The following is a 27365-nucleotide window of genomic DNA, read 5'->3' on the forward strand; positions in this document are numbered from 1 at the left end:
GTTGTGGCCACTGATTGGCTGGTTGTTCCAGCTGTTGCAGGTCCATTCACCATTTTGTGTGTTGGAGTAAAAAAAAAAGGGAGAATCGAGAGGGAGAGCCGGAGGGGGGGCGGGGAGGGACCGGACCGGACCGAGCCGGGGCCACGGCCCCCCGCCCCGAAACCCCGCTGAGCCCGAGGTGAGGGGCGGGGCCAGGGCTGACACGGGCGGGGGGTCCTGGGGGCTGGGGGACGTGTGGGGACAGGTGGCAGGAACGGGAAGAGGGGTACAGGGGGAAAGGGGTGGGCGGAATGGTGGGAAGAGGAGAGGGAGTGGAGGAAGTGGTGGGGAGGGGGCTGACAGGAAAGGGGTGACAGGGAGGGGGTGTTGGGTTAGAGACCTGGTAACAGGAATAGAGAGATGACAGGACTAGATCAGAGTGACAAGGAGAGAGAGGGGATAGAGTTAGAGGGGGTGACTAGGAGGTGATGGGGAGAGGAGGTGTCAGGTCCAGAGATGGCTGACAGGAGAGTGACTGGGAGGAGTAGGTGACAGCCATAAATGGGGGTGACCAGGAGAAGGTAACAGAGGAGGGGGGTCTTAGGACCTGAGAAGAGAAAAGTAGAGGTGGTGTCAAGATGGGAGAGTTGATGGCAGCAGAAGGCATGAACCCCCCCAAAACCCAGGTTCTGGAATGGTTTCAGGAGTTACTACTGAGATTCAAAGGGGGGGGGGCAAGGGCCCACAGGACCCTGGTTACTCAGGACCTAGTTATGCAGAGAGGAGTGGATGGGAAGTGAATAGGCCTCAAGGAAGGGCCCATTCTTGCAGAGTAAGGAAGCGCTGCTGGGCAATAGGGTCTAGGGGTGTCAGGCAATGTGGTCATCAGCCCTGGCTAGGTTATCCAAAGGTTGGTGTTTGGGCCAGATCTCTCGCAGTGTCCAGCACTGTGGCCCAGCAGTGAGGAGGAAGTGGTGATGGTTGTCTGATTCCTGGTCACATAGATGCCAGTCCCTGGCCCTGCAGGCCCTGCTTTTGAGGACATATAGAAGAAGCAAGGCTTGAGACTTTAGGGTCCATGGGAAGAGCAGGCCCCAATTGCAAGAGTATAGTGTGAAAGATCCTGGGGAGCCAGAAGACTCATGAGGCCTGTGATTGTGTTTGACTTCTTGTCCTGGACCTCCCCATTCATCCTACAGGACCCTTTTAGGCCTCTTGGGTTCTCTTAAGTCACTTCAGAGTAAAGTTTTTTTTTTCTCTTTTCTCAGGGCAGCTTGAGAGGGGGCGGGCAGCAATGACTGTTCAGGAAGTGGGTGAGGTTGGCCTGTTGGGCTTGTACTGCTTTCTTTGACCTTATCCTGGTTACCCCCACCTGAAGTTGGAAGATATATTTGGGAGTCTGAATACTCTCCCATCCCCCCCTTCCCTTCCCTCCTCCCCCCCCCCCCGCCCTCCCCTACCTGCCACTCTACCCTAGCCAGCCTAGCCAAAGGTGCGTGCAAGCCAGAAGAGGGGGGCTGAGCTTGCTGTTTTCATGCTGGCTGTTATAGGGGGAGGGGCAGGCCTAGTGGGATCGAGAAATCCTGGGGTGCAGCTCTGTGTCCCGTGTCCCACTGTGCAATGACGTTGTGTGTATGTGCGTGTGTGTGCCCATGTTTGTGCGCGTGCGTGTGCTCATGCACGGCCCTGTGGCAGTACCGAGTATGAGCTCTTGCCCTAGACATGCCCCTGCCTGTTCCCTGCCCAGGATCTGGGGAGATGACTGCACCTGGCAGGCCTTGGGTGCAGAGTGGAGTGGGCAGCTGTCCCTTAGGACACTCAGCTGCCTAATTCTTCCATAGTGCCTGGCCACATGTGGTGTCTAGCGTGATGAGGGAAGGTGGGGTGGAGAGATCCACATCATAGCCAAGTCGCCTCCATGTCTGTGGCTTAGTGCTCGGGTATGTGTGTGCATCCGTGCCTGTGGCTTGGTGCTCGGGTATGTGTGTGCATCCGTGCCTGTGGCTTGGTGCTCGGGTATGTGTGTGCATCGGTGTCTGTGGGCTTGGTGCTCGGGTATGTGTGTGCATCCGTGCCTGTGGCTTGGTGCTCGGGTATGTGTGTGCATCCGTGCCTGTGTCTTGCTGCTCGGGTATGTGTGTGCATTTGGATGTGTGGCCCTGTAGTTGATGACTGTAAGAGTAAGCCTGCCCTGTGATCATGTGACAGGCACACACTGAAGTGGTTAGGAGCACTGGTTCTGGAGCCAGAGTGCCTCAGTTCAGATCCTTGTTTGCCTCTTCCTAGCTGGCTTAATCTCAGTCGAGTTACTTAACTCTCTGCACCTTGGTTTCCTCAAATATACAAGGAGGCTGATAGCAATTCCCCCCCACCCCCCGCAGCCCTGGCCTTTTAGGGCTGTTGAAAGATGAATTTTAAAAGGCAAGTTTACCCTGAGTGCTAATGGCTCATGCCTATAATCCTCACTACTCCGGAGGCTGAGATCTGAGGATTGTGGTCCAAAGCCAATCTGGGCAGGAAAAGTCTGTGAGACTCTTACTTCCAATAAGTGGGAAGTAGAGTTGTGGCTCAAGTGGGAGAGCACTAGCCTTGAGGAAAACAAAACAAAACAAAACAAAAAACTCAGGGACAGCAGACTCAAAGACTTTAAGTTCAAGCTCCGAGAATGGCACCAAAAAAAAGGAGGGGAGGGGGCAAGCTTAGCACAGGGTTCAAGACCAAGTGAGCACTCTGTGATTGTGAACAACAGTGCCCCCTCATGCTTCCTGGGGACACTCAGCGTGTACATGTCCCTGACAGAGAAGAGCAGAGTACGATGTATAGGCTCAGGGGACCCAGGTGCCAGTGTGGATCTGGATGCCCGGGGCCCACATGAGTTAAGTGTAAGCCAGAGAGAAGAAGGCCTTGGGGACCATGGAATAGAGGCAGTTGAGTCAGCAAGTCTTGGGGCACCCCGAGTCGGGGGGGTATTTCCTAAGTTGCTCCCTGTCGGCTCTCCCATTTTCCAGGTGCACAGAAGATGAAGCCGATGAAGAAGGCATGCACTAGTCTTCCAGGTCCTGGTAGTGGCAGCAAGTCCCCACCAGCCACCAGGGCCAAGGCCCTAAGGCGGCGAGGGGCTGGGGAGAGTGACAAGCCAGAGGAGGACGAGGAGGAGACTCAGCCACAGCAGCAGCCTGGGCCAGAAGAGGCTGAAGAGGGCGAGGAGGAGGAGGCCGCTGAGCGGGGTTCTGGGGCTGAGGGGCCGCCCCCAGAACTACACCCCAGTGACCCAGCCTCAGGCCCAGCCGAGGACCCCAAAGGGGATGGGGAGGCAGGCCGCTGGGAGCCCTCACTCAGCCGCAAGACAGCCACGTTCAAGTCTCGAGCCCCTAAGAAGAAGTACGTGGAGGAGCACAGTGCTGCTGGTGGGGGGGTGACGGGGGCTCCTGAAGAGCAGCAAGAGCGGACCCCTGAGGAGGCCAGTGTCCTGGGGGTACCCCCCCAGCCACCTGCTTCCACCCGCTCCTCTTCCACTGACACAGCCAGTGAGCACTCGGCCGACCTGGAGGAGGAGTCTGCTGAGGCCTGTGGTCCAGGGCCCTGGCCTCTGGGTGGCCCCAGTGGTGGCTATGACCTGCGGCAGCTGCGGTCCCAGCGGGTGCTGGCGCGGCGTGGTGATGGCCTCTTCCTGCCGGCAGTGGTGCGCCAGGTGCGCCGAAGCCAGGACCTAGGTGTGCAGTTCCCTGGCGATCGAGCCTTGACTTTTTACGAGGGGCTTCCGGGCAGTGGCGTAGATGTGGTTTTGGATGCCACGCCGCCACCAGGTGCGCTGGTGGTGGGCACAGCCGTCTGTACCTGTGTGGAACCCGGGGTGGCAGCCTACCGTGAGGGTGTGGTGGTGGAAGTGGCCACGAAGCCAGCCGCCTACAAGGTCCGCCTCAGCCCTGGCCCTGGCTCCCAGGCAGGCCCCCCGGGCTCCCTGCCACAGCCCCAACCGCCGCTTCACAACCGGGAGCCCGAAGAAGCCGTGTGGGTGGCCCGCTCCAGCCTGCGCCTGCTGCGGCCCCCCTGGGAGCCCGAGGTCCTGCTGAGGAAGCCCCCCATTGGGCCTGAAGAAGAGCAAGCCGAGCCAGGAACCACCCTGCCGCCCTGCCCAGCTCCCCTGGACCCCAAGCAGCCTGAGGATGCTGAGGTCTCCAAGATTAGCTTCGGTGGTACCCTGGGCGTCCACTGTGAGGAGGGTGAGGAGAAGCACCCACCAGCCCTGGGCACCCCAGCCCTGCTCCCGCTGCCCCCACCCCAGCTCCTGTCCCCACCCCCCAAGTCCCCAGCCTTCGCTGGCCCTGGTCGCCCTGGGGAGCAGCCTTCGCCCTGCCAGGAAGGGAGCCAGGGTGGCAGCCGGAGCAGCAGCGTGGCCTCGCTGGAGAAGGGGGCCGCCCCAGCAGCCCGGGCCCGCACCCCACTGACGGCTGCCCAGCAGAAATACAAGAAGGGCGACGTGGTCTGCACACCCAATGGCATCCGCAAGAAGTTCAACGGCAAGCAATGGCGGCGGCTCTGCTCTCGTGATGGCTGCATGAAGGAGTCACAGCGGCGAGGCTACTGCTCCCGCCACCTGTCCATGCGAACCAAGGAGATGGAGGGCCTGGCAGACGGCGGGCCTGGTGGGGCCGGGCGGCCAGCTGGTGTGGCAGCCCGGGAGGGCAGCACCGAGTTTGACTGGGGGGACGAGACATCAAGGGACAGCGAGGCCAGCAGTGTGGCTGCCCGGGGTGACTCGCGCCCGCGCCTGGTGGCCCCCGCGGATCTGTCACGCTTCGAGTTTGATGAGTGTGAGGCAGCCGTGATGCTCGTGTCGCTGGGCAGCTCCCGTTCGGGCACGCCCTCCTTCTCCCCCGTCTCCACGCAGTCGCCCTTCTCGCCAGCCCCCTCGCCCTCACCTTCGCCCCTCTTTGGCTTCCGCCCGGCCAACTTCAGCCCCATCAACGCCTCGCCTGTCATCCAGCGCACAGCTGTTCGCAGCCGCCACCTGAGTGCCAGCACCCCAAAGGCTGGCGTGCTGACGCCCCCCGACCTGGGCCCCCACCCGCCGCCACCTGCCCCCCGAGAACGTCATTCCTCCGGCATCCTTCCCACTTTCCAAACCAACCTAACCTTTACTGTGCCCATCAGCCCTGGGCGGCGCAAGACCGAGCTGCTGCCCCACCCAGGGGCATTGGGGGCCCCTGGAGCAGGAGGTGGGGGTGCTGCCCCAGACTTCCCTAAAAGTGACAGCTTAGACTCTGGTGTGGACTCAGTGTCCCACACGCCTACCCCCTCCACACCGGCTGGCTTCCGGGCTGTGTCACCTGCCGTGCCCTTCTCACGCTCCCGCCAGCCTTCACCGTTGCTGCTGCTGCCCCCGCCTGCTGGCCTGACCTCAGATCCAGGGCCCTCCGTGCGCAGGGTGCCCGCAGTGCAGCGGGACTCGCCCGTCATCGTTCGCAACCCTGATGTACCACTACCCTCCAAGTTCTCTGGAGAGGTGGGCACGGCCGGTGAGGTCCGGGCTGGGGGACCTGGGCGGGGCTGCCGGGAGACTCCGGTGCCCCCTGGGGTGGCCAGTGGAAAGCCTGGCCTGCCCCCACCTCTGCCCGCTCCGGTGCCCATCACTGTGCCTCCAGCCGCACCCACCGCTGTGGCCCAGCCGATGCCCACCTTTGGCCTGGCTTCGTCACCCTTCCAGCCTGTGGCCTTCCACCCCTCACCCGCTGCCCTGTTGCCGGTCCTCGTGCCAAGCAGCTATACCAGCCATCCTGCCCCCAAGAAGGAAGTCATCATGGGCCGGCCTGGAACAGGTAAGAGGGCAGGTGTGTGTGGTGAGGGGGAGGAGGGCTCCCTTTAAACAAGGCCCCTTTCGACTTGGGCTCTAAAGAGGGGGGGGGGGGTTTGCCCACCCTAGGAAGGGCTCAGGGGAGGCTGGCCTCCTCTCTGCACAGATGTTACAGTACAAACCCTTGTCAGGCAAGGGCAGTGCTAAGTACTAGATTATCTAACCAGATTTCATACTGCTCCATCATGCAGCACTTACCACACACATTTCGAACAGGTTGTAAACAGCTCAGTTTTTATCTTCACAACTAGGCTACCAGGTGGGTGCCATGATTGTGCTTGTTTAGAAGAAACTGAGGCCAGGTTAGTGACTTGCTGGGGGTCACATGGCTCATCAGCCCGAGGGCTCTTTTGCACACTGAGGTCGTTGACTCATGACCAGTGGGCTGTGGTTCAGGGTAACCCGATGGGAAGACTGCGGCTGTCTAACAGGTGTTGCCTCAGGCAGTGGCAGGACCAGGGCTGAAGGGAGCCAGGGGTGCTGCTGGCACTCTCCCAGGTGTGAATTCAGCCTGCCACTTTTAGGATGGGCTGGGAAGCGGGGAATTGGAGAATGAGTGGGAGTCAGTGGAGCTGAGCCTGGAAGGCTGGAGATGATGGGCGGTGCGAAAGGCTGTGTGACTAGAGGGCCTAGCCTGGAATGCAGACTGTGGCATTGCTTCTGAGATGGTGCTGGAGGGCTCGGGGGCCCAGGCCAGCCTGGGTCTTCAGGAGCAACTCAGGCAGGGAGACAGTGCTGTCATCAGCCCCATCCCTGGCAGTTTTGTTGATTTCTCAAGCTACTGGTGGCTTGTACATGGCCTGGCCTTGTGCTACATGGTGCTGAGGACCCAGCCCTGCTGGTACTCATCACTTGGTCCCTAGAGTAGACAGGCCTGTCCCCACAGAGCGACAGTCTATAGGGTTTGTCAGGGATGAGGTGATCAAAGCCTAGGATCTAGGCTGAAAAATCAGGAGAAGACTGAATCACCACCCTCCACCCCCCCACCCCCCTGCAGGGCAGGTAGCTGTGAGCTCAGTAAGGCAGACAGGCTGATAGACAGACAGGACCTTCAGGCAGAGAAAAGTCTGCAAAGGCCTAGAGGCAAAAGTAGAGCATTGCAGCCAGCCAGGTGGCTCCCATCTGTAATCCCAGCTACTCAAGAAGCTGAGATCTGAGGAACACTGTTAGAGGCCAGCCCAGGTCCTGAGTTCAAGCCCCAGTACTAGAGAGGAGATGCGGGGGAGAAAGAGATGATTCTAGGTTTGGAATCTGTGAAGCCAAGAAGCTCTGGAAGGTAGTTGAGTGTTGGGATGTCGGTGGTTGGATTGGTGAGCAAGGTTCAAATTGGAGACAGCCATTAGGAGACCTGTGAACTTTATCCCCAGGGCAGTAGACAGTCAGAAAAGGTTTTGAGCAGGCTTCACCTCTATGTCACCAGGGGATGTTGAAGTCCCTGAGACGGAGGTCGGCGCCCTGAAGGAAGGTGTCTGGGCTGTGGATGTGGGAAGGACTTGCTGTGGCTTGGGCCGGGACAGGGGCCAATTCAGGAAGGAGCTAGGCCCTGCCCTTCCAGAGAGCTCCAGCCCAGGCCTGTCTCTCCAAGGCACAGGGACGTGGGCCTGCCTGCCTGCCTGTCTGCCTGTCATGGGCTGTGTTTTACCCTTCCCCCAACTCTGTTTGCATCTGTTACTGTAGTTCACAGCAAAATTTCTCCAGGGAAGATTTCTGTCTCTGCAGATAAAGAACCTACATCTGAGGAGCTCTAACCACCCCATTGCCCTCCTCCCATGGCATCTCTAGTGACTCTCACTGGTACCTAGGAAGGGTTGGCATTGCTGCCTACTAGGGCAGGCCCATGAGGGACTATTGCCACATTATTTATTATTATTATTATTATTATTTTGGTTGGTCTGGGTCTGGGTTCCCCAGCTCTTCAGCTCAAGGCGAGCGCTCTACCAGTTGAGCCACAGAGCCACTTCCAGTTTTCTGGTGTTTAATTAGAGATAAGAGTCTCACGGACTTTCCTGCCTGGGCTGGCTTTGAACCTTGATCCTCAGATCTCAGCCTCCTGAGTAACTAGGATGACAGGTGTGAGCCCAGTACCACCATTTTCCAGATGAGGGAAAGTAAATCCCTGAGAAAAGAAGAATTGTGACTGAACTCACCCAGCCAGGCCAGAGGGGACAGGACTGGGCTTTGAACTAAGTGTCCTAGTCTCTTACTACCAAGAATTACAGTAGTAATGACTTCCAGAGCAAAATTGCAGGCCAAGGTTAAGTGACTTAATCCAAGGTTACCCAAGTGAGAGAGAGAGAGAGAGAGAGAGAGAGAGAGAGAGAGAGAGAGAGAGAGAGAGAGAGAGAGAGAGAGAGGAGACAAGATTTAAACCTAGGTTATCTGGCTCCAGCTCCCAGGCTCTTAAGTACTTGTAAGAGTAATGAACTTGTAAGAGTTATGATGATGATAGTGATGGTGATAGTCATTCCTTATTGATCATATACTATGAGCCCAGCTTGAGGTCCTTTCCTCCAAACCACAGGGTATTGTGAAGCAGTGATTACCAGCCCTTATTGTCCAGGGGTAGGACTGAGGTTCCAGCCTCTTTGTTGGAGGCCACCTGGCTGTCAGAACTTGTCCAGTGCCTGTCCTAGCAGTTCTGAACCTTCCTGACAACACCCAGGCTGAGGTATCCTGCTGCCCACAGGTGCCAGCCAGCTGCCTTTCATTCCCCTCCCAGAGGCTTCCCTCACCCTCCAGAGGCACGCACTTTGGAGTGTACGCCCTCCAAGGCCCAGGTAGGGGCAGAACATGCCCAGTGGCACAGTGAGGCCATAGTCCTGGCCCTTTCTGCCCTCGGTGCCACCTGACCCTCCATGGGAGGGCAGCAGGTGTGAGGGGGTGGCCCAGGGCAGCCTGCCTGGTCTGCCCCCCGCCAGGCATTTGCTTCCGCTGGGGGACATGCTGGGGCAGGCTGCCGGCATTCTCTACATTCTGCGCATGGCATGGCCAGCCAGCTGTCTTGCCACCTCCCTCTGACTCTTCCTGACCACTCCTCCCACCTCCCAGAGTCTATAGCCCCCCGCCTTGGGGGCCAGATGTCTCAGCCCCATTCCTGGCATGGTCTCCCTCCCAGCTTCCTGCATGGCTTCCCCTTATTGACAAGAATTCGTCCCTCCTCCTGGGCCTCTGTCCCACTGTCTGAGCTCCTGTCAGTCTCCAAGCTACTGGGTGGCCGTCTTTGCCTGGGTTCCTATGTCTCTCTATTCCTTATTTCTGGGTCTTTGTGTCTCTTTGGTCCTCTCTCTGTCCACTTAACTTTCTGACTCTGGCTCTGTATGTATACCTTTCTGGGTTTTTCCCTCCTGGACTTAGTTTTGGTCAAATCTTTCAGTACAGCCTCTTCCTACCTTGGCTCCTAAGTGTTGGGAGCCTGTGTCTCTGGGCCTGCCTTGGCCTCCTACCTGGTCTTCCCACTTCCCCTCTTCAGCAGTCTTGCTGTACCCATGCCAACCTCCTGCCCCAACCCTGTGCACACTCAGTGCTCATCTTAAATCAGTGAGCAGGTGCTAAGCACCAGGTCTCAGGCTCCTGCATTGGGGAGTGTTGTGAGGGTGTCTAGACCAGGAACCCCTCTGCTGCTTCATACATGAGCTGTTCTCTGTTACCTTAAAACCTGCTTGAAAAATGTCGGGATCCATCTTGCAGATGTACCCACCATCCAAGCACCTGTTCCCCAGACCAACAGGAAGGCGGAGGTTGTATGGGCCAAGCTAGGAGATCCTGCTGTGGGAGGTGGCAGGAAAGCAGCTCCCATGCCCACCCACCCACTAGAGGGCATGACCTCCAGCCCCTGTGCCAGCTCAAAGTACCCACCAAGTATGCCCAGGCAGGTGGGGAAAATGAGACAGAGTGGGATGAAGGAGCTTGAGCCTCTTAAATCCAAGTGCTTTCCACTACAATTTCCATTTTCTCTCGACCTCATAGACATCACTAGAAGTCAGCTTCTTCCTCATTCCTCTGCCAGGTCCCTGGCAGAGCAGTTCTATGGCAAGTGGGTGGGGAAGGCAGACAAGATGCTGGCACAGATAAGGATGAGCCAAAGGAGGTGTTGAGCCAGATGACAGGGGCAGTCAGTGGCTCATGGGAACTCGGGAGGACGGTTCAGGTAGGCTTTTCATTGGAGATAGTTGAGTTGAAGTATGAGGGGTGAGCAGATTTCAGGGGGAAAAAAAGGCAATCCAGGCCAAGGTACCTGTATGAGCAAAGGGCACAAGAGGTGAAAGTGCATGAACTAACCCATGTTAGCTGAGGTCAGAGTTGACACTAGAACCCAGGCTTGGAGGATGAATGTCATAGAGGGACAGGCTTAGGCAGGGGAGGTTTGCATTGTGCCCACGCCTATAATTCTAGCTACTCAGGAGACTGAGATCTGAGGATCCTGATTCAAAGCCAGCTGCGTGTGTGTGTGTGTGTGTGTGTGTGTGTGTGTGTGTGTTTGCCAGTCCTGGGGCTTGAATTCAGGGTCTGGGCTCTGTCCCTGAGCCTCTCTGTGCTCAAGGCTAGCACTCTACCACTTGAGCCACAGGACCACTTCAGGCCTTTTCTGTTTATGTGGTACTGAGGAATTGAACCCAGGGCTTCATGCATGCTAGGCAAGCACTCTACCACTAAGCCACATTCCTAGACCTCCATGAGATTTTTTTTTTTAATTGTGAAAATACCATACAGAGGGGTTACAATTACATGGGCAAGATAGTGATCCATGAGACTTTTGTCTCCAAGTGGAGCTATGGCTCAAAGTGGTGGAGCAGCAGCCTTGAGCTCAAATGCTCAGGGATAGCATCCAGGCCCCAAGTTCAAGTCCCAGGACAGGCACACACACCAAAAAAAGTTAAGAAAAAGATTTAGAACAGGGAAGGGAAGAGGTTGGATATGACCCCGGTGTCAGTCAGTGACCCCAGCAGACTTCCCTGGAGAGGAAGGAGGCCGGAGGCGGGGAAGAGCATGGCTTTGGAGAGGGCCGGTGGGCCGGGGAGCTTTCCTGAGCCGCCGGAGTTGAGTCTGTCTGGTGGCGTTCCCGGGAGAGACCCTGGCTCCGGGCGCCGGGCACGGAGGGCACAGGCTGCCCCCTGGCGGCGGCCCGCGGCGGCGGGGGGGCGCGCATGCGCAGCGCGGGCGGTGGGTGCGTCCCGGGGCCCTGGGCGCCCAGGCATTAATGGCTCCATTAGTGGCCGGGAGGGAGGCGCATTAGCGGCGGCGACGGCGTCTAGCTCCCATTACCACCGGCGGCAGCGGCTGCACCGCAGGCGGCTGGACCCCAGCCCGATGCGCCGCCTCCTCCGCCCGCACCCCGTCCCCTGTTCCCGCTCCCCGCGAGGGCCGGGCAGGGAACCCCAGTCTCCCAGTTTTGGCAGAAACGCTGATTGTGAAGTGGGGCTGGCGAGCTCAGGTCTCAGCCGCGCCACCTCCCGACTGCAGGGTGGTGGCCTTCCCCGGGAGCCGTTCTCCCGCGAGGCAGGGGTGCACGCGGGGCCTCGGGGACCCAGAGGGGCACTGTGTGAGGACCGCGCCCAGCCCCCCTCTGCACCCCGGGGTGCGGGTTCCCGCGCACCCCTGGGGGTAGGCCCGGCGGCGGGCCTCCGTCCTTCCCATTGGCCACCCTCGCGCCCGCCCGCAGCCGATTGGCCGAGGCCCGTGCCCCCCGCCCTTGCTCGATTAACCCCTAAGGGAACGCGGGTTCCCGCCCCCCCCTCCCCGGGCGCTCGGGTGCCAGCTGGCCCGCGCCCCACCGCGGCCCGCGTGGGTGTCAGGCCGGCCGGGCGCCCGCCCGCCCTCCGAGCACAAAGCGGCTTTGTGGGGCCTGCCGGGGACTGGCTGGGGGCCAGGCAGCGAGTGGAAAATCTCGTGAGCGCCGAGAGAGGAGGGGAACGCAGGGCGGCGCCCCCTCCTCGGCCCGGGCCCCGGCGCCTCCCCCAGCTCCGGCTTCTGTACACCCCCCCCTCCCCGCCCTGCACCTTCCCTGCACAATCCCCGGGCCCGCCCTCCACCTGCATGCTGCCCCTCTCCTGATCCCTGGGGACTCTTCCCCCCTGCCTCGCTTTCCCCCCTGGTCCCCCTGCCTACCCCAGCCCCACTCACACTGACTCACCCTGACGCTATTTTTAGCCCCCCATCCCTCCGACAGCAGCGCCAGCCCAATCCTGGGCTCGTTCCCCAGGCAACCCTGGCCGTCGCCGACGCCGCTCGGGTGGGTGGGTGGGTGGGTGGGTGGGTGTGTACGTGGAGAGCGGGTGAGGGGAGCTGGGGACACAAGGGTGGTAAGCCGAGGCGGGCACCCCGCCTTTGAGAGCTGGGTGGGGAGCTGCGGGTCGGCGGGGGCGCGGTGCCTTGCGGGCTCAATAAAAGGGGCCCGTGAGTTCAGAGTGAGTCTGCCGGTCCCTGGGTCTGTCGGCTTCCCTGGCTGCCTGCCCCGAGCTTCTGGGCAGGCCTCAGCCTGCACCACCCCGGGTGGCTGTCGGTGTTTCTGTCTGAGCTCCCAGTCCCCGGGCCGGGGTGGAGTGTTTTGGTGAGAGTTGTTTAGTTTGGGGCTATTTGGAGGTGGTGCAGAGGGGTGACTGTCATCACAGTCCTGCCCAGTACCTGCCTTGAGAGAGAAGGTTGGCTGAATACCTCCTCTGGGGCGGGGCTGGGGCCCTGGTTTGGGGAACCCTCTCAGCCTTTTCCAATTTGGGAGGCCCTAGTTAGGGTTGGAGATGACTAGAGAGAGGAAGCTGGTGGGGATAGGACCTGCTCCCTCCCTTTCAGTGCTAATCCACCCCCACCCAGGGTTCCTCCACTCTGAACAATAGAAGCTAAGTATAGGGCTGGCCCAGTGCCCAGGGCAAGGGGAGGGGGAACCTTCCCATTGGGGATTCCCACCCCTCCCTGTCAGGCAGGGCCCCCACTTGGTTGTGCCCAGGCCCCTGAGAGAGGCCTCTTCCCATCCTCCCCCCCACACACACACCCTGGACACTGTTTTCTACCAGATGTGCAATCTTCCCAGATGTGTGGGGCCCTCTTTCCCTGCTGTGTATATGCCTGGCTCTTTCTCACCCAACAGAAGTGGCAGAACAGGGCTCTTCTGAGCACTGCCCCTGGGCTCCATTGCCGTGGGGAAGGGGTTAACTTGAACAGTAGGTGACTCACTTCACCGGTGGGGAGAGAGTGGGGAGAGGTGGGGGCAGTGGTGGGGAGGTGGTGGGGAGATAGTGGGTCACATTGATTTCTTCCTCACATTGCAGTCCCTGGGGCAGTGAGGTAATGGAGGGTCTGAGTCTAGGGCTGCGTAGAGGAGGGGGCAGTCACCTAATAGTCCCACTGGTAGCCCCTCCAGGCTCTTAGCCAAGTGTCTAGCCTTGCCATCTCTGGAGGTCAGAGAACTATAGACCTTCCTTTCCCCTTGGGATCAGGTTACTTGGTTTTGCCCCCTCTCCATGCCTTCAGCTCTGTTTGGATGGACAGGCTGAGCAAAGTTTACTACTGCTCTTGTCAAAGATCTAACCTATGCAGAAGCCCCAGGGTCCTCTTGGGTGATCCAAGGCTTCTGCCTCTGCCTAGTGGGCCCCAGACCCTCCTGTGTTGCCACATGTGCCTGCTCACCTTTCTGTGCTTCTGTAGTCACCATTTGATCTTGTTCTATTTCCTGCTGTGTTCACCTTGAGATCTAGTTTTGAGTCATGGGAAGAGCACTTGAATTGAGAATCCTGGGCTGTTAAAATCCTGGCTTGCAAGAGCCTGCACAGTTAATTCAGTCTCTGAACCTCATTTTCTCACTTGAACAATGGGCATATAAAAGTAGACCTTCCTAGGTGGCAGTAAGGATATGATGACAAGATAAATATAAACAATTTTGTATGTCGTCTAGCCCGTATTATCTCCTAGACCATAGCAGCCCATTTCCTTTCTTCTTTTTGGCCCTTTTTTTTTGAGGGGGGAGGTAGGAGGTGGGTATGTTATATAGCCCCACAGCCATTTTTGTTGTTGTACTGGGGTTTGAACTAAGGGTTTTTGCTTTTGATGGCTATAAGGCTATCACTTGACCCTGCCCTACCCCCCCCACCCCCGCTTTTTTGCTTTATTTTTCTAATGGAGTCTATTTGCCTGGGCTGGCCTGGAGCTGTGGTCCTTTTGATCTCCACCTCCAGTATATATGGGATTGCTGGAGTGTCACCATGCCTGACTGTGGTCTCCTTCCCACACTGGTAGGTAGAGTGGTAGAAAGCCAGAGTGTTGTATTCCTGATGAAGCTGGGTATTGAAGTCTACTGCTCCTGCAGGTAGATTAGAGTATGGGGGTCAGTATACTGGTGTCAGTGAGGGCTAAGTGTGTTGGAAGGCTGTGGAAGGTGTGAGTGTGGACAAGCAGTGGTTGTGCTGAGGTCCTCCCGATAGCTTGTCTTTGATTTATGTGGGCTGAAGTGTAATGATAGTGCTTATTGGGAAGACATGTGTGACAGAGCATGTGCCATGTGAGGTGAAGATGAGTGTGTGATGATGAGCAGGTGTGGGCTGTGACTTCGTGTATGACAGTATGGGGCCCCAATAACGGTGTGTAAGCTCCAATGGGTGTGGCACGAAAGTATGTCTACGATGTGTGTGCGCGCGTGCGTGTGAGCGCTGGAAGGGCTCCGGTGGCTCGCGCAACTCTGCGCTATGGGTGTATCCAGCGGAGCCCGGGTGCGCCCAGGTGGGTCGCGCCGCTGGCGAGCTCGTCCCCCGGCGCTCGGGACACAGCACTATCCTCAACTCGGGCCTCCGCAGCGCGGCGCCCCGAGCAGCCCCCCTGGCTCGCGGCCTTTGCTGCAGTGCGCCCTCCTTGCCACCCTCCCACTGCAGGCCCGCCCCCGGCCGGCTCGGAGCCAACCGAAGTCCGCCCCGCCCTGCTTGTATTTGCATATGACTGACGTTCCCCCGGGGCGGCCAATGGGGGCGGGCGCGGCGGGGCCTGACCCGCGCGCGGCGGCAGCAGCCAATAGGCTCGCGCGCGGGGGGCCGGGCTTGCGCGGAAGGCCGCGGGGGAAGCGGGGAAGGGGCGGGGGGAGACGCGGCGGGGGGAGGGGAGCGCGTAGTAGTGGCGGGGCGGGGAGGCGGCGGTGGTTCGGCGCGGGGCTCGCTCGGAGCGCACGGACGCACGCACGCTGGTCCGTCTGCCCGCCCGGGGCCTGAGGTCGACCCGGCGCTGAGCCGCGGGCCTTGGGCCCGGAAAGGCGGGGCGGCAGCGTCGGCAGCCGGGGCGCGCGGGGCGAGAGCCGTTACCCGCCGGAGCTTCGAGGGAGGGAGGGAGGGAGGGAGCGAGCCAGGCTGCGATCAGGGAAGGGAGGGGGCCACCCCCGCGCACGCGCGCCGCGCCCCGCCCCAGCCGCCCCGCCCGCCGGACTCCGCGAAGGAGGAGGGAGAGGGAGGGGGCGGCGCCGATGGCCCCCGGGCCGCGCGCCCCGTGACGGCCCCCGCGCGCGCCTGGGGGCGGGGCGGGGCCGGCGCGCGCTGACCTCCCCCGCCCCCCGGGCGGCGGGAGGGAGGCGGGCGGCGCTCTGCGCAGGCGCGCCCGGCGGAGACCCCCGCGGGGGGCGGCCGGCGGGGGGCGGCCGGGGGGGCATGCGGCGACGGCCTCCCGCTCCCCCCGGGCCGGAGCGGCGAGGGCCCAGAAGCCAGCTGTGGGCGGAGTGGCGTCGGCCGCTGAGGAGGCGCGAGCCCCCGCCGGGCACCCCCTGCGCCGGACCATGTATTCGGCCCACAGACCCCTGATGCCCGTGTCCGGCGCGGCCTCCCGGGGCCTCGGCATGTTCGGTCAGTAGCGCCCGCGTCGCGGGACTCGAGGGGTCAGGGTGTCGGGTGCTCAAGTGCGGAGTAGCGGCGCCGGGGCGCTAGCTACTACGAGCACGCAGAGAGTAAAGGGGCGACGGGAAAGTTGGCGCCCGGCGGGGCGGAGTGGTTAGAGACGGCGTGGGGCGCGTGGCGGAGCGCGGGGAGTCGGGAGCACCTGGAGACAGGTGTGGCGCGCAGAGGATGGATGGGACAGGTCGGTTGGGATCGGAGGCGCGGGGCGCCGAGTTACTGGTTCTGCCTTCTAGGTTGGAGACCCGGTGGGGAGAGAGAGGCGTGGAGGGGCTTTGGTGGAGCAGTGGCCTGAGGACAGGCTGTGGGCCAGAGTGTTTGTGGAGTGTGTGCCGAGAGGCGGGGACACCTGGGCCGTAGTGCACCTGGGGGAGGGGGCAGGACCTGAGGACTCCTCTTTGTCTTCGTCCCTTTCCCAGAAAATTGGGAGGCCCGATGAGGAGGACCCTTTGTGGAGATAGGAAACGGTCCAGGTCCTTGTGACAGTGTTGGAGGGCCCATCATGCTTTGGGGGGTCCCAGGGGCAGGGGACAGGGTAGTCACAAAGTCTTGAGTGCCTTCCAGGACTGTCTTCTGGGTGCTTGTCCTCAGGTTCCTTAAGGGCTTTGTCAGTCCCTGAGAATCCAGTGTTGATGCCAGTTTCCTCCCCCAGAGCTCCCTGAGAGCAAGCTCCTGGAGGCTTTTTGGGATTTGGGGGGGCGGGTCAACTTAGGTCAGGTTGCTTTGGATCAAGGGAGTCCTGGAATGATGGAGAGCTGGGCTAGGGCGTTTCCCTCCTTCCCTCTTCCCTGAGCTGGGGCCTCTCTGCTGCTCTGCTGGTTCCACTTCCCCGGAAGGGAGCTGCCCATGAGAGGGGAAGCCCACCCCTTGCCTTGGTCCGCCCCAGAGGTCCAACAGGGGTGGTCCCAGCCCTGGCCTTGCCCTCCTACCACCTACCCGAGGTCCCCCACAGCTCCCTCATGAGGGAATTGTCTTTCTGTACAGAGCTTCAAGGAAACACCTGGCACTTTTTGCCTTCTCTGGGCTGAGATTTGGAACAATTCTCCTCTGCCCCATTGTCTGTGCTTTTTCTTAGGAGTTTACCACACCCTCACCTCTTTCTGGGCAAGGAGGCTGGGTGTTGGGCTCTAGATTGATATTCGGAGGATTTGAGGGAGGGGAGCCTCGGATGGTGGGTTTTTTTAGGGAGCAAAGGGAAGATGAGCAGTTTCCCCCCCCCCCAGGGCACTGCCTGTCTGGCTCCCTGGGTTTTTTTTGTGGGGGGAGGCAGGGAGGAGGTCACATACCAATGGATAGAATTAGAGGAGAGGGGTGATAGGACCAGCTTTTGCAGGAAAGTGAAAGGGACTAAGGCCAGTGTCAGCAGGTAGCATGGTTGCTGAGGATGTTGTGATGGGGGGGGGTCCCCAGACAGTAGGCATGGTAGCTGAGTGTGACCTGGTTTGTGGCAGGAGCCAGTTCTCTGGCTTGGTCCCTGGTGGCAGGGCTGGTAGAGGTTGGGAGGGAGGAATGGGACCTGAGTACCATTTCCCTTCCCTGCTTCTGTCCTCTCTCCCCACCCCCACTTCTTTCTCTGCTGTCTGTCTGTCTGTCTTTTTTTGTTGGTCATGGGGCTTGAACTCTAGGCTTTGACCCTGTCCTTGAACTCTTCAGCTCAAGACACAACACCACTTCTGGGTTTTATTTTGTGGTTAATTGGAGATTAGAGTCTCATGGATTTTCCTGCCAGGGCTGGATTTGAACCATGATTCTCAGATCTAAGCCTCCCCAGCATCTTTCTTTTTAAAAATAAAACTAGATGGCTGGGAAGGTGGCTCAGTGGTAGAGTGCTTGCCTTGCTGCATGCATGAGGCCCTGGGTTTGATTCCTCAGCACCACATAAGCAGAAAAAGCCGAAAGTGGCGCTGTGGCTTCAGTGGTAGAACGCTAGCCTTGAGATGAAGAGCTGAGGGACAATGCCCAGGCCCAGAGTTTAGGCCCCATGACTGACGAAAAAAAAATAAGAGACTTTTCAGGGAGGACTTCTTCCTGAATAAGATCTCACTGATGGGTCCAAGAGGCTAGGGAGGGGCAATGAGGCATAAAGGGGGGGGGGGGGGGCCACTTCATCTAGGGTCAGGACCAAGGTCTCCTGTTGCTTGCCTTACCTGGATCCTCCCCATAGTGTGGACAAACGTGGAACCTCGTTCTGTGGCCGTGTTCCCCTGGCACTCCTTAGTCCCTTTCCTGGCACCCAGCCAGCCGGACCCCTCTGTGCAGCCCAGTGAGGCCCAACAACCTGCCAGCCACCCAGTGGCTTCCAACCAGAGCAAAGGTGAGGAATTGGGGGCTGTAGGGAAGGATGGGGATGGGGGCAATCAAGGGGTCCCTGGAGCCTTCTGATGGACCCAATCTGCTTCTAGAACCTGCTGAGTCAGCAGCTGTTGCTCATGAGCAGCCACCAGGAGGCACAGGAAATGCTGACCCTGGGCGGCCCCCTGGGGCCACATGCCCTGAGAGCCCAGGGCCCGGACCCCCACACACTTTGGGGATGGTGGAACCTGGTAAAGGTCCCCTTCCTACTACTGAGGAGGAGACCCCTGGCCCCCCGGGAGAGCCCCGTCTGGACAGTGAAACAGAGAGCGACCATGATGATGCGTGAGTGTTCCAGCGCATGGGACAGGTTGGGGGGGGAGGAAGGCGGCCTCAAGAGATCATGGCCTCCACCGTTCCTTGTGTCCCATAGCTTCCTGTCCATCATGTCTCCTGAGATCCAGTTGCCTCTGCCACCTGGAAAACGGCGGACCCAGTCCTTGAGTGCTTTGCCTAAGGAACGAGACTCATCTTCTGAGAAAGACGGACGCAGCCCCAACAAGGTGCCTGCTCTTCCTGACCCCCTGCTCCCATTGTGGTCACCCAAGCTTGTCTGTGTGGTTCTGACTGTCCCAATCTGGGCTGTGTGTACTGCAGCGGGAGAAGGACCATATCCGTCGGCCCATGAATGCCTTCATGATCTTCAGCAAGCGGCACCGGGCCCTGGTCCACCAGCGTCACCCAAACCAGGATAACCGGACTGTCAGCAAGATCCTGGGCGAGTGGTGGTATGCCCTTGGGCCCAAGGAGAAACAGAAGTACCACGATCTAGCCTTCCAGGTAATGCCTCCTCTCCTTGGCTCCTCCCAGTGTCCTCATTGGGGCGGGTGAGTGAAGGGTCGCCCTGCCCTTTCCTGCCAGGTGAAGGAGGCCCACTTCAAGGCCCACCCAGATTGGAAGTGGTGCAACAAGGACCGAAAGAAGTCCAGCTCAGAGGCCAAGCCCGCGAGCCTGGGGCTGGCAGGAGGGCACAAGGAGACGCGGGAGCGGAGCATGTCGGAGACGGGCACTGCGGCCGCCCCTGGGGGTTAGTCAGCTCTTGGCTCCCCCACCCTCCACCTCTCCCTGAGAGCTGCCCGCTATCCTCTTGCTTGCTCACCCCCTGGCCCGGCAGCTCCTCTGCTTTGCTGTTTTTGAGGACTCTCCTCCAAAAAGGAACTGGCAGTTGCAATGTGTCAAGAAACCAGAGAGGCACAAATAGATAAGATACCAAAACAATCTCATTATCAGCTACCACTTACTGAGCATTTGCTACACACCAGGAATCCATAAGACTCACATTCCCTTAGAGTCAAAACTTACACCTCATTTCCAGTTGAGGAAAGAGGCTCAGAAAGAAAGAGTCACTTGCTTCAAGTCATAGGCTAGAAAGCAGCACAGCTAGAACTGAAACCTCAGATCAGCTGGCTTCCCATCTCAGATGGTACCTCTGCTGCTTTTAGAGTACCTGGTGGTGGTCTAGAGTGCTGCTTTGGCATGATCCTATGGATATGGAGCTTCATCTCTCTGAGATGGAAGGACCAAGGCCCAGGCTAGTGGTTAGCTAGCTGACACACACCACATGGACTTGTCTCTGGCTTGCTCACTCTTAGAAAATGTGCTCCTGGGGAGTAGGCTTGCTTTTCCTGTAGCCCTAGAGGTCAGGAACCAGCAAGAAGGAGATGCTAGGGTGATGGTTAGTGGGTTTTGTTTTGTTCTGTTTTTATTTTTTTTCCCCCACCAGGTGGCCCAGGAGTTCTGGCTTGCTTCTACCCAGTACCTAGAAACATCTCTGGGTAATTTGGCCAGTTCAGGTGCTGGCAGGAAGAGCACTGGCTCTGACAGCCTCTCCTTCTGCTTTGCAGTGTCCTCTGAGCTCCTGTCAGTTGCAGCCCAGACACTCTTGAGCTCAGACAGCAAGGCTGCAGGGAGTGGCCCATGTGGAGCAGAACGGCTGCATGCTGTTGGGGGCCCTGGCTCGGCCCGGCCGCGGGCCTTCTCCCACAGTGGTGTGCACAGCCTGGATGGCGGGGAGGTAGACAGCCAGGCGCTGCAAGAACTCACTCAGGTTTGGGGTCTGGGCCACCAGGAGGAAGGATGGGTAGGGAGGGTTGCCTGAGGCTGCAGACCGCTGAACCCTGCCTGCTCCTTGTTCTGCAGATGGTGTCTGGCCCCACATCGTTCTCGGGCCCAAAGCCTTCCACCCAGTATGGCACTCCGGGCCCTTTCGCAGCCCCTGGTGAAGGAGGCGCCTTGGCGGCCAGCGGGCGGCCCCCACTGCTACCCACCCGAGCCTCTCGTTCCCAGCGTGCAGCCAGCGAGGACATGACCAGTGATGAGGAACGCATGGTCATCTGTGAGGAGGAAGGGGACGATGATGTCATTGGTGAGCAGGCTGAAGGTCAGCGGGTGGGTGAACTGGACCCTGGCTTCAGGGCCTGTTCCTGACTGTGGCATCTGTTCTGGCTTTGCTGAGAAAAGATTCATCCCAGCCAGCAGGAAACCTGGGCAGATGTTTATAGCCCTGGACTCAGGACTGGCCTCCTAGACAACACTCACTGTCTACGCAGGCAGAGCCCAGGTTCCAGATTATCCCCTCCTTGGTACCTCTGCCCTCAGCCCCTCGTCCATGCTATTTCCTCTGCTTCTTCAGCTGACGATGGCTTTGGCACCACTGACATTGATCTCAAGTGCAAGGAGCGGGTGACTGACAGTGAAAGTGGCGACAGTTCTGGGGAGGACCCAGAGGGCAACAAGGTGAGGCTTGGTGCTGGGCCAGGGTGCACACACCTGGAAGGGAGAAATGCACCTGTGTGTGTGTGTGTGTGTGTGTGTGTGTGTGTGTGTGTGTGTGTGTGTGTGTGTGTGTGTGTGTGTGTGTGTGTGTGTGTGTGTGTGTGTGTGTGTGTGTGTGTGTGTGTGTGTGTGTGTGTGTGTGTGACCTGGAAGGGAGAAATGCACGTGTGTGTGTGTGTGTGTGTGTGTGTGTGTGTGTGTGTGTGTGTGTGTGTGTGTGTGTGTGTGTGTGATGTAGGGTAAGACGAAGGTCGAGAGCACAAGCTGCGGGGCCTGTGTGGAGCGGGATCCCATTCAGGCTGACAGGGTGTGCTCCTGATAGGCTGAGGACTGGTGTTCAGAAGCCTGAGTTCCCCTGACCATGGGGTCTCTTCTTCCTTCAACCCAGGGCTTTGGCCGTAAGTTGTTCTCACCTGTGATCCGCTCCTCTTTTACCCACTGCCGTCCCACACTGGATCCCGAGCCACCAGGTCCCCCGGATCCACCTGCAGCCTTTGGGAAAGGCTATGGTCCCACGTCATCCTCTTCCTCCTCACCTGCCACCACCTCAACCTCCGTAGCCAACTCTTTTTCACTGGGCTCTGGAAGCTTCAAGGCCCAGGAGTCTGGTCAGGGCAGCACAACAGGCCCCCTACGGCCACCACCCCCTGGACCTGGAGGCCCTGCCACACCTTCCAAGGCCACACGGTTTCTACCATCGGACCCTGCCTCCTTCCGGCGCAAGAGACCTGAAAGTGTGGGCAGCCTGGAGCCATCAGGCCCCTCTGTGATTGCAGTGCCTCCCAGCGGGGGAGGAACCATTCTGCAAACACTGGTCCTGCCCCAAAACAAGGAGGACCGGGAGGGCAGCGGAGCCCGTGTGCCCTCAGCTTCTGCCCCATCGCTGTCTTACGGGGCCTCGGCAGCGCCTCTGTCCCGCCCTGCAGCCACCATGGTCACCAATGTGGTTCGGCCCGTCAGCAGCACTCCGGTACCCATCGCCTCGAAGCCCTTCCCCTCCTCTGGCCGAGCCGAGGCATCTCCAAATGACACAGCAGGTGCCAGAACTGAGATGAGCACTGGCTCCCGGGTGCCCGGGGGCTCCCCGCTGGGGGTCAGCTTAGTCTATTCGGACAAGAAGTCAGCAGCTGCCACTTCACCTGCCCCACACTTGGTGGCTGGGCCCCTGTTGGGCACTGTGGGGAAAGCCCCTGCCACTGTCACCAACCTGCTGGTGGGCACCCCTGGCTATGGAGCCCCTGCACCCCCTGCTGTTCAGTTTATTGCCCAGGGAGCGCCGGGCGGTGGCCCCACTGCAGGCTCAGGAGCAGGTGCTGGAAGCGGCCCCAATGGGCCAGTACCCCTGGGCATCCTGCAGCCAGGGGCCCTGGGCAAGGCTGGGGGAATCACCCAGGTGCAGTATATACTGCCCACGCTGCCCCAGCAGCTTCAGGTGGCACCTGCCCCAGGACCACCAGCTCCTGGGGCCAAGGCAGCAGCTCCCACTGGCCCCGCACCCACCACCAGCATCCGTTTCACCCTCCCACCCGGCACCTCCACCAACGGCAAGGTCCTGGCTGCCACTGCACCCACTCCTGGCATCCCCATCCTGCAGTCTGTACCCTCCGCCCCACCCCCTAAAGGTGAGGCCTGAGCTGAGCAGCACAAGCCTTGTGGCCACCAACCTGCTGAGCTTTCTTGTGACCTTTTGTTTTTTTGCCTCTTGCAGCCCAATCAGTTTCTCCCGTGCAGGCCCCGCCCCCAGGTGGCTCAGCCCAGCTGCTGCCAGGGAAGGTGCTGGTGCCCCTGGCTGCCCCCAGCATGTCAGTACGGGGTGGGGGGCCTGGCCAGCCACTGCCCCTGGTGAGCCCACCTTTCTCAGTACCTGTGCAGAATGGTGCCCAGCCACCCAGCAAGGTAAGAGCATCCTACTTATCTCCTCTGTACCCCATGTCTGCCTCTTTCTTTCTGGGGCTCAGTCTGGTATCTTGGTTGATGTCAGCATCCTGCCCTGTTTCTCCTGTCAGTTCTTCACTCTGTTCCTTAGTATGGTCTGCATTTTTTCCCCCCTGGTCCTTAGGTGTGAACTCTAGAGGACCTGGGCATTTGTCTCTGAGCTGCTTTTGCTCAGAGCTAGTGCTCTACCACTTGAGCCATAGCACCACTTCCAGCTTTTTCTGAGATAAGAGTCTCGCAGACTTTCTTGCCCCAGCTGGCTTTGAACCACGTTTGTCAGATCTCAGGCCCCTGAGTAGGATTATAGGCACAAGCCACTGGCACCCGGCTTAGCCTCTACCTTTTGCTGTCGTCTTCCATCCTGAATCGTCTCCCTGTTCTGAGTCCCTCACTTCTAGTTAGCTTCTCGCCCCGCCCGCCTCTAGGCTCACCTCCTGCCTGTGGGTGTTTCTGTCCACAGATCATCCAGCTGACGCCTGTGCCTGTGAGCACACCTGGCGGCCTGGTGCCGCCCCTGAGCCCAGCCTCGCTTCCCGGACCCACCTCCCAGCCCCAGAAGGTCTTGCTGCCTTCCTCTACCAGGTAAGCTGCTAGTGCTGCCTAGAGAGCCAGGGCCCAGGCAGGCTGGGCTGGCTGCTTCAGTCACTCCTCCTCTCTCCTCCCTGTGGCAGGATCACCTACGTGCAGTCGGCAGGCGGGCACACTCTGCCTCTGGGTACCAGCCCTGCATCCAGCCAGGCTGGAACTGTCACCTCATACGGGCCCACGAGCTCTGTAGCACTCGGCTTCACCTCGCTGGGGCCCAGCGGCCCCGCCTTTGTGCAGCCCCTGCTCTCAGGTGAGAGGTGGCATGGCAGGCAGTGCCAGGGACCCAGGGTGCGGCTGACATAGCCCTGGCCCTGACTTCGTCTTCTTCCTCTCTCTCATTCTCGGACTTCCTCCCAGCAGGCCAAGCCCCTCTCCTGGCTCCTGGCCAGGTGGGCGTGTCACCTGTGCCCAGTCCCCAGCTGCCTCCTGCCTGCACAGCCCCCGGAGGCCCCGTGATAACTGCATTTTACCCTGGCAGCCCCGCCTCCACCTCGGCACCCCTGGCCCAGCCAGCCCAGGCCCCACCAAGCCTGGTCTACACCGTGGCCACCAGCACCACCCCACCTGCTGCCACCATTCTGCCCAAAGGCCCACCAGCCCCTGCCACTGCCACCCCCGCCCCCACTAGCCCTTTCCCTAGTGCCACAGGTGGGTGTCCGGCTGATCCAGGGCAGGGTTTCCGAGTTGGGGACCCAGAAAGTGGGTGTGAGTCAGGCATGGCTCAGCAAATACCCTTCTCACCACCAGCAGGCTCCATGACCTACAGTTTAGTGGCCCCCAAGGCCCAGCGGCCCAGCCCGAAGGCCCCCCAGAAAGTGAAGGCAGCCATCGCCAGCATTCCCGTGGGCTCCTTTGAAGCAGGTGCCTCCGGGCGGTCTGGCCCTGCACCCCGGCAGCCTCTGGAGCCTGGCCCCACCCGGGAGCCAACCGCCCCAGAGTCTGAGCTCGAAGGGCAACCCACACCACCGGCCCCTCCGCCACCCCCAGAGACCTGGCCTCCCAGTGCCCGGAGCAGCCCCCCTCTCCCCCTCCCAGCCGAGGAGCGGCCAGGAACCAAGGGCCCCGAGACCATGGTGAGTGCTGAGTGGACAAGTGCTGCTACCACCCCCCTCCCCTCCCCCCCCCCCACACCTGTGTGTCCCGTGTGTGTCTGTCTCTGCTCCTCTCCCAGCTCTGCATCCTGGCCTTCCTGAGGCCATGGACTGGGTCTTGGTGGGCGGGGGGTGGGGTGGGGGTGGGGGTGTTACCTCGGCATATCTGAGGTCAGGTGTGTTCTCCCTTTCTGTCCTCATCCCAGCCCAGCAAATTCTCCAGTTCATCCTCCGACTGGCGGGTCCCTGGGCTGGGCCTGGAGAGCCGGGAGCCCCCCACTCCTCCCAGCCCAGCCCCAGCCCCGGCCCCAGGCAGTAGCAGTGGTGGCAGTCTTGAGGGCAGCGGTGGAAGGGGGGCTGGAGACACCCCAGAGCGCAAGGAGGTGGCTGGTGCTGGCAAGAAGGTGAAGGTGCGGCCCCCGCCCCTGAAGAAGACCTTCGACTCAGTGGACAAGTGAGCAGGGGCTGGCGCCTGGCTTCGTGGGCGGGGCTGGGGGCTGGGGGTGGAGCGAGCAGCCCAGGCCCGGCCCAGGCAGGGGAGGTGAACCTGCCGGCCCCCCAGCAGGGTCCTGTCCGAAGTGGACTTTGAGGAGCGCTTTGCTGAGCTTCCCGAGTTTCGGCCGGAGGAGGTGCTGCCCTCCCCCACGCTGCAGTCTCTGGCCACCTCTCCCCGGGCCATCCTGGGCTCTTACAGAAAGAAGAGGAAGAACTCCACCGGTAGTGCTGGCCCCGGGTGGGTGGGGCTGGGGGTGGTGGTGAGCTTTGAGGCTACTTCTGCTGAGTCTGCTTCTGTCGGTCAGACCTGGACTCGGCGCCCGAGGACCCCACCTCACCCAAGCGCAAGATGAGGAGGCGCTCCAGCTGCAGCTCCGAGCCCAACACCCCAAAGAGTGCCAAGTGTGAGGGGGACATCTTCACCTTTGACCGCACAGGTATGCGGGGCTGCAGACCTGGAGGAGTGGCGGGAGGCTTCCAGAGATCAGCAGGCCCCTCTCTGACCCCTGCGTGCCACAGAAAACCAGCACTGGGGCTGGGCATGCCTCGTGGCCGGGAGGTGCAGCCTGCCACTGTAGCCTGGGCCTCCCTGCGCTCAAGCAGGTACCGAAGCTGAGGACGTGCTGGGGGAGCTGGAGTATGAGAAGGTTCCCTACTCTTCGCTGCGCCGCACCCTGGACCAGCGCCGCGCCCTGGTCATGCAGCTCTTCCAGGACCATGGCTTCTTCCCATCAGGTAAGGTCCTCAGCAGCGCATCTCACCTGCCTTCCCCAGCACCTGTGCTTTTGGTTTGGTTTGGTTTGAGACAGGGTCTTGCTATGAGCCTGGAATGCTCTGTAGCCCCAGGCTGGCCTCAGGCTCATGATCCTCTTGCCTCAGCCTCCCAAATGCTAGGATTACAAGCAATCATCCCCACTTGGTTCCTACTGTGTTTTTGTTCCCAGCTCAGGCCACGGCAGCCTTCCAGGCCCGCTATGCCGACATCTTCCCATCCAAGGTTTGTCTGCAGCTGAAGATCCGTGAAGTGCGCCAGAAGATCATGCAGGCAGCCACCCCCACAGAGCAGCCCCCTGGAGCTGAAGCCCCCCTCCCTGGACCACCTCCAGCTGGCACTGCTGCTACCCCTGCTCCCACTCCCAGCCCTGCTGGCGGCCCTGACCCCACCTCCCCTGGCCCGGACTCTGGCACTGCCCAGGCTGCCCCGCCACTGCCTCCACCCCCAGAGCCAGGGCCTGGACAGCCTGGCTGGGAGGGGCCCCCCCAGCCCTCTCCCCCTCCCTCTGGCCCCTCCACAACTGCCACCGGCAGGTGAAGGGTCCCTGGGGAGATCCTGGACCCATAGTACCCCCTCAGGACATGGACAGTGGAGGTGGCAGGAGTGGGGGGATGGGATGGTTGCCCCCCTCTCCTCTAAAGCCATGTCGTCCTTTCCAGTCCAGGTGGGCGGCATGAAGCCTGCTCCCCTTGTATATACTCCCGCCTCCCCAGGTTCCTCCCCGTGATGGGGAGACAGCTGAGGGAAGGCAGGGGCACAGCCTCCACTGGGCCCCTGTACATAACCTGGAGTGTGTGACCTTCAGAGCTTTTCACCTGTACTTTATGCAAAATGGCTCGTGTGAGGGCTGCAAGCTGGAGGGCAGGGTGGGCCTCGGGCCCCAGGGAGGTGCCTGTGGAGTAGGGGGGAGTTCATGCACCCCTTTTTCCCCCAGAGGGGCTGGACTCAGGTTAGTTTGGGGTCGGGGCTCCTGTACTTTTGCCACAGGCACGGGGAGGATTCTTCCTTACCCCCTCTGCCCTCCCAACTTGGGTTGTACTTTCTAAGAAGGTGATTCCCCACCCTGTCCCCGTCCCCAGAACAAAACATGTTGATCATGTGCAATATTTCTTACTGTGCCGAGAAGAAGCAATGACCGAGATTAAAGCTGTTTAACACACTGGGTGGCTGCTGGCTTGCTCTGCAGTGGGAGGTGTTGTCCCCACATGTCTATGGAGCATTGGACTCTCCCAGAAGGTGGGGGAGCAATTCCAAGAGCACCCCAGCATCAGAGACCCTGGACTGGTAGGAGCCCGTCTGTAGCCTGGACATCACGATGCCCACTCTGCCCTTCTCAGCTGTCTGGCCTGTGAGCGTGGGAGAGGTCTGTGATGGGGGCTGTCCATCCGTACTGGTCCTGGAATCAGGTTTTACTCCAGAAACAGACCATTCAGAGGCAGCCTTGAAACTGGTCCTCCCAGAGCACTGGGCCACTGACACCGGCTGCCCCCATGTGGCCTTAGCCAGCACAGCAGCCGGAAATGAAACTACTTATTGCATCGCCAGCCAAAATTACACCCTTGGTGCACTGCTATTACTGAGGAGGATCTGGAAGTGGCATCTGAGCAAGGGCCAGAGCACCAGGAAGTCACATCTAGGGAATATGTAGATGAGGGTCTGCCGGGTTG

The 27365-nt window shown here is 60.2% G+C and overlaps 1 protein-coding gene across 14 annotated transcripts; it reads left to right on the top strand.

Annotated features, from left to right (window-relative positions):
* LOC138813336 (protein capicua homolog) lies at window positions 1-26858 on the top strand. 14 transcript variants are annotated; one of them, XM_070001759.1, is made up of 21 exons: window positions 1-178; window positions 2988-5798; window positions 17852-18001; window positions 18090-18324; window positions 18413-18542; window positions 18637-18819; window positions 18901-19066; window positions 19884-20086; window positions 20179-20404; window positions 20672-20775; window positions 21203-22436; window positions 22523-22710; window positions 23210-23331; window positions 23421-23587; window positions 23695-23985; window positions 24085-24410; window positions 24605-24882; window positions 24991-25145; window positions 25229-25360; window positions 25524-25658; window positions 25868-26858. In XM_070001759.1, the coding sequence occupies exons 2-21, from the start codon at window positions 2999-3001 to the stop codon at window positions 26233-26235; spliced, it is 7593 nt and encodes a 2530-aa protein (XP_069857860.1). In that variant the 5' UTR covers window positions 1-178; window positions 2988-2998; the 3' UTR covers window positions 26236-26858. The 14 variants fall into 14 exon arrangements, with proteins under 14 accessions (XP_069857860.1, XP_069857869.1, XP_069857883.1 ...); XM_070001768.1 differs by having other exon boundaries at window positions 25527-25658; XM_070001782.1 differs by having other exon boundaries at window positions 24994-25145.
* The last annotated feature ends 507 nt before the right edge of the window (window positions 26859-27365 follow it).

This window comes from Dipodomys merriami, unplaced genomic scaffold, assembly GCF_024711535.1.
Source record: "Dipodomys merriami isolate MVZ:Mamm:240054 unplaced genomic scaffold, mDipMer1.0.p SCAF_106, whole genome shotgun sequence".
Lineage (NCBI taxonomy): Eukaryota > Metazoa > Chordata > Mammalia > Rodentia > Heteromyidae > Dipodomys > Dipodomys merriami.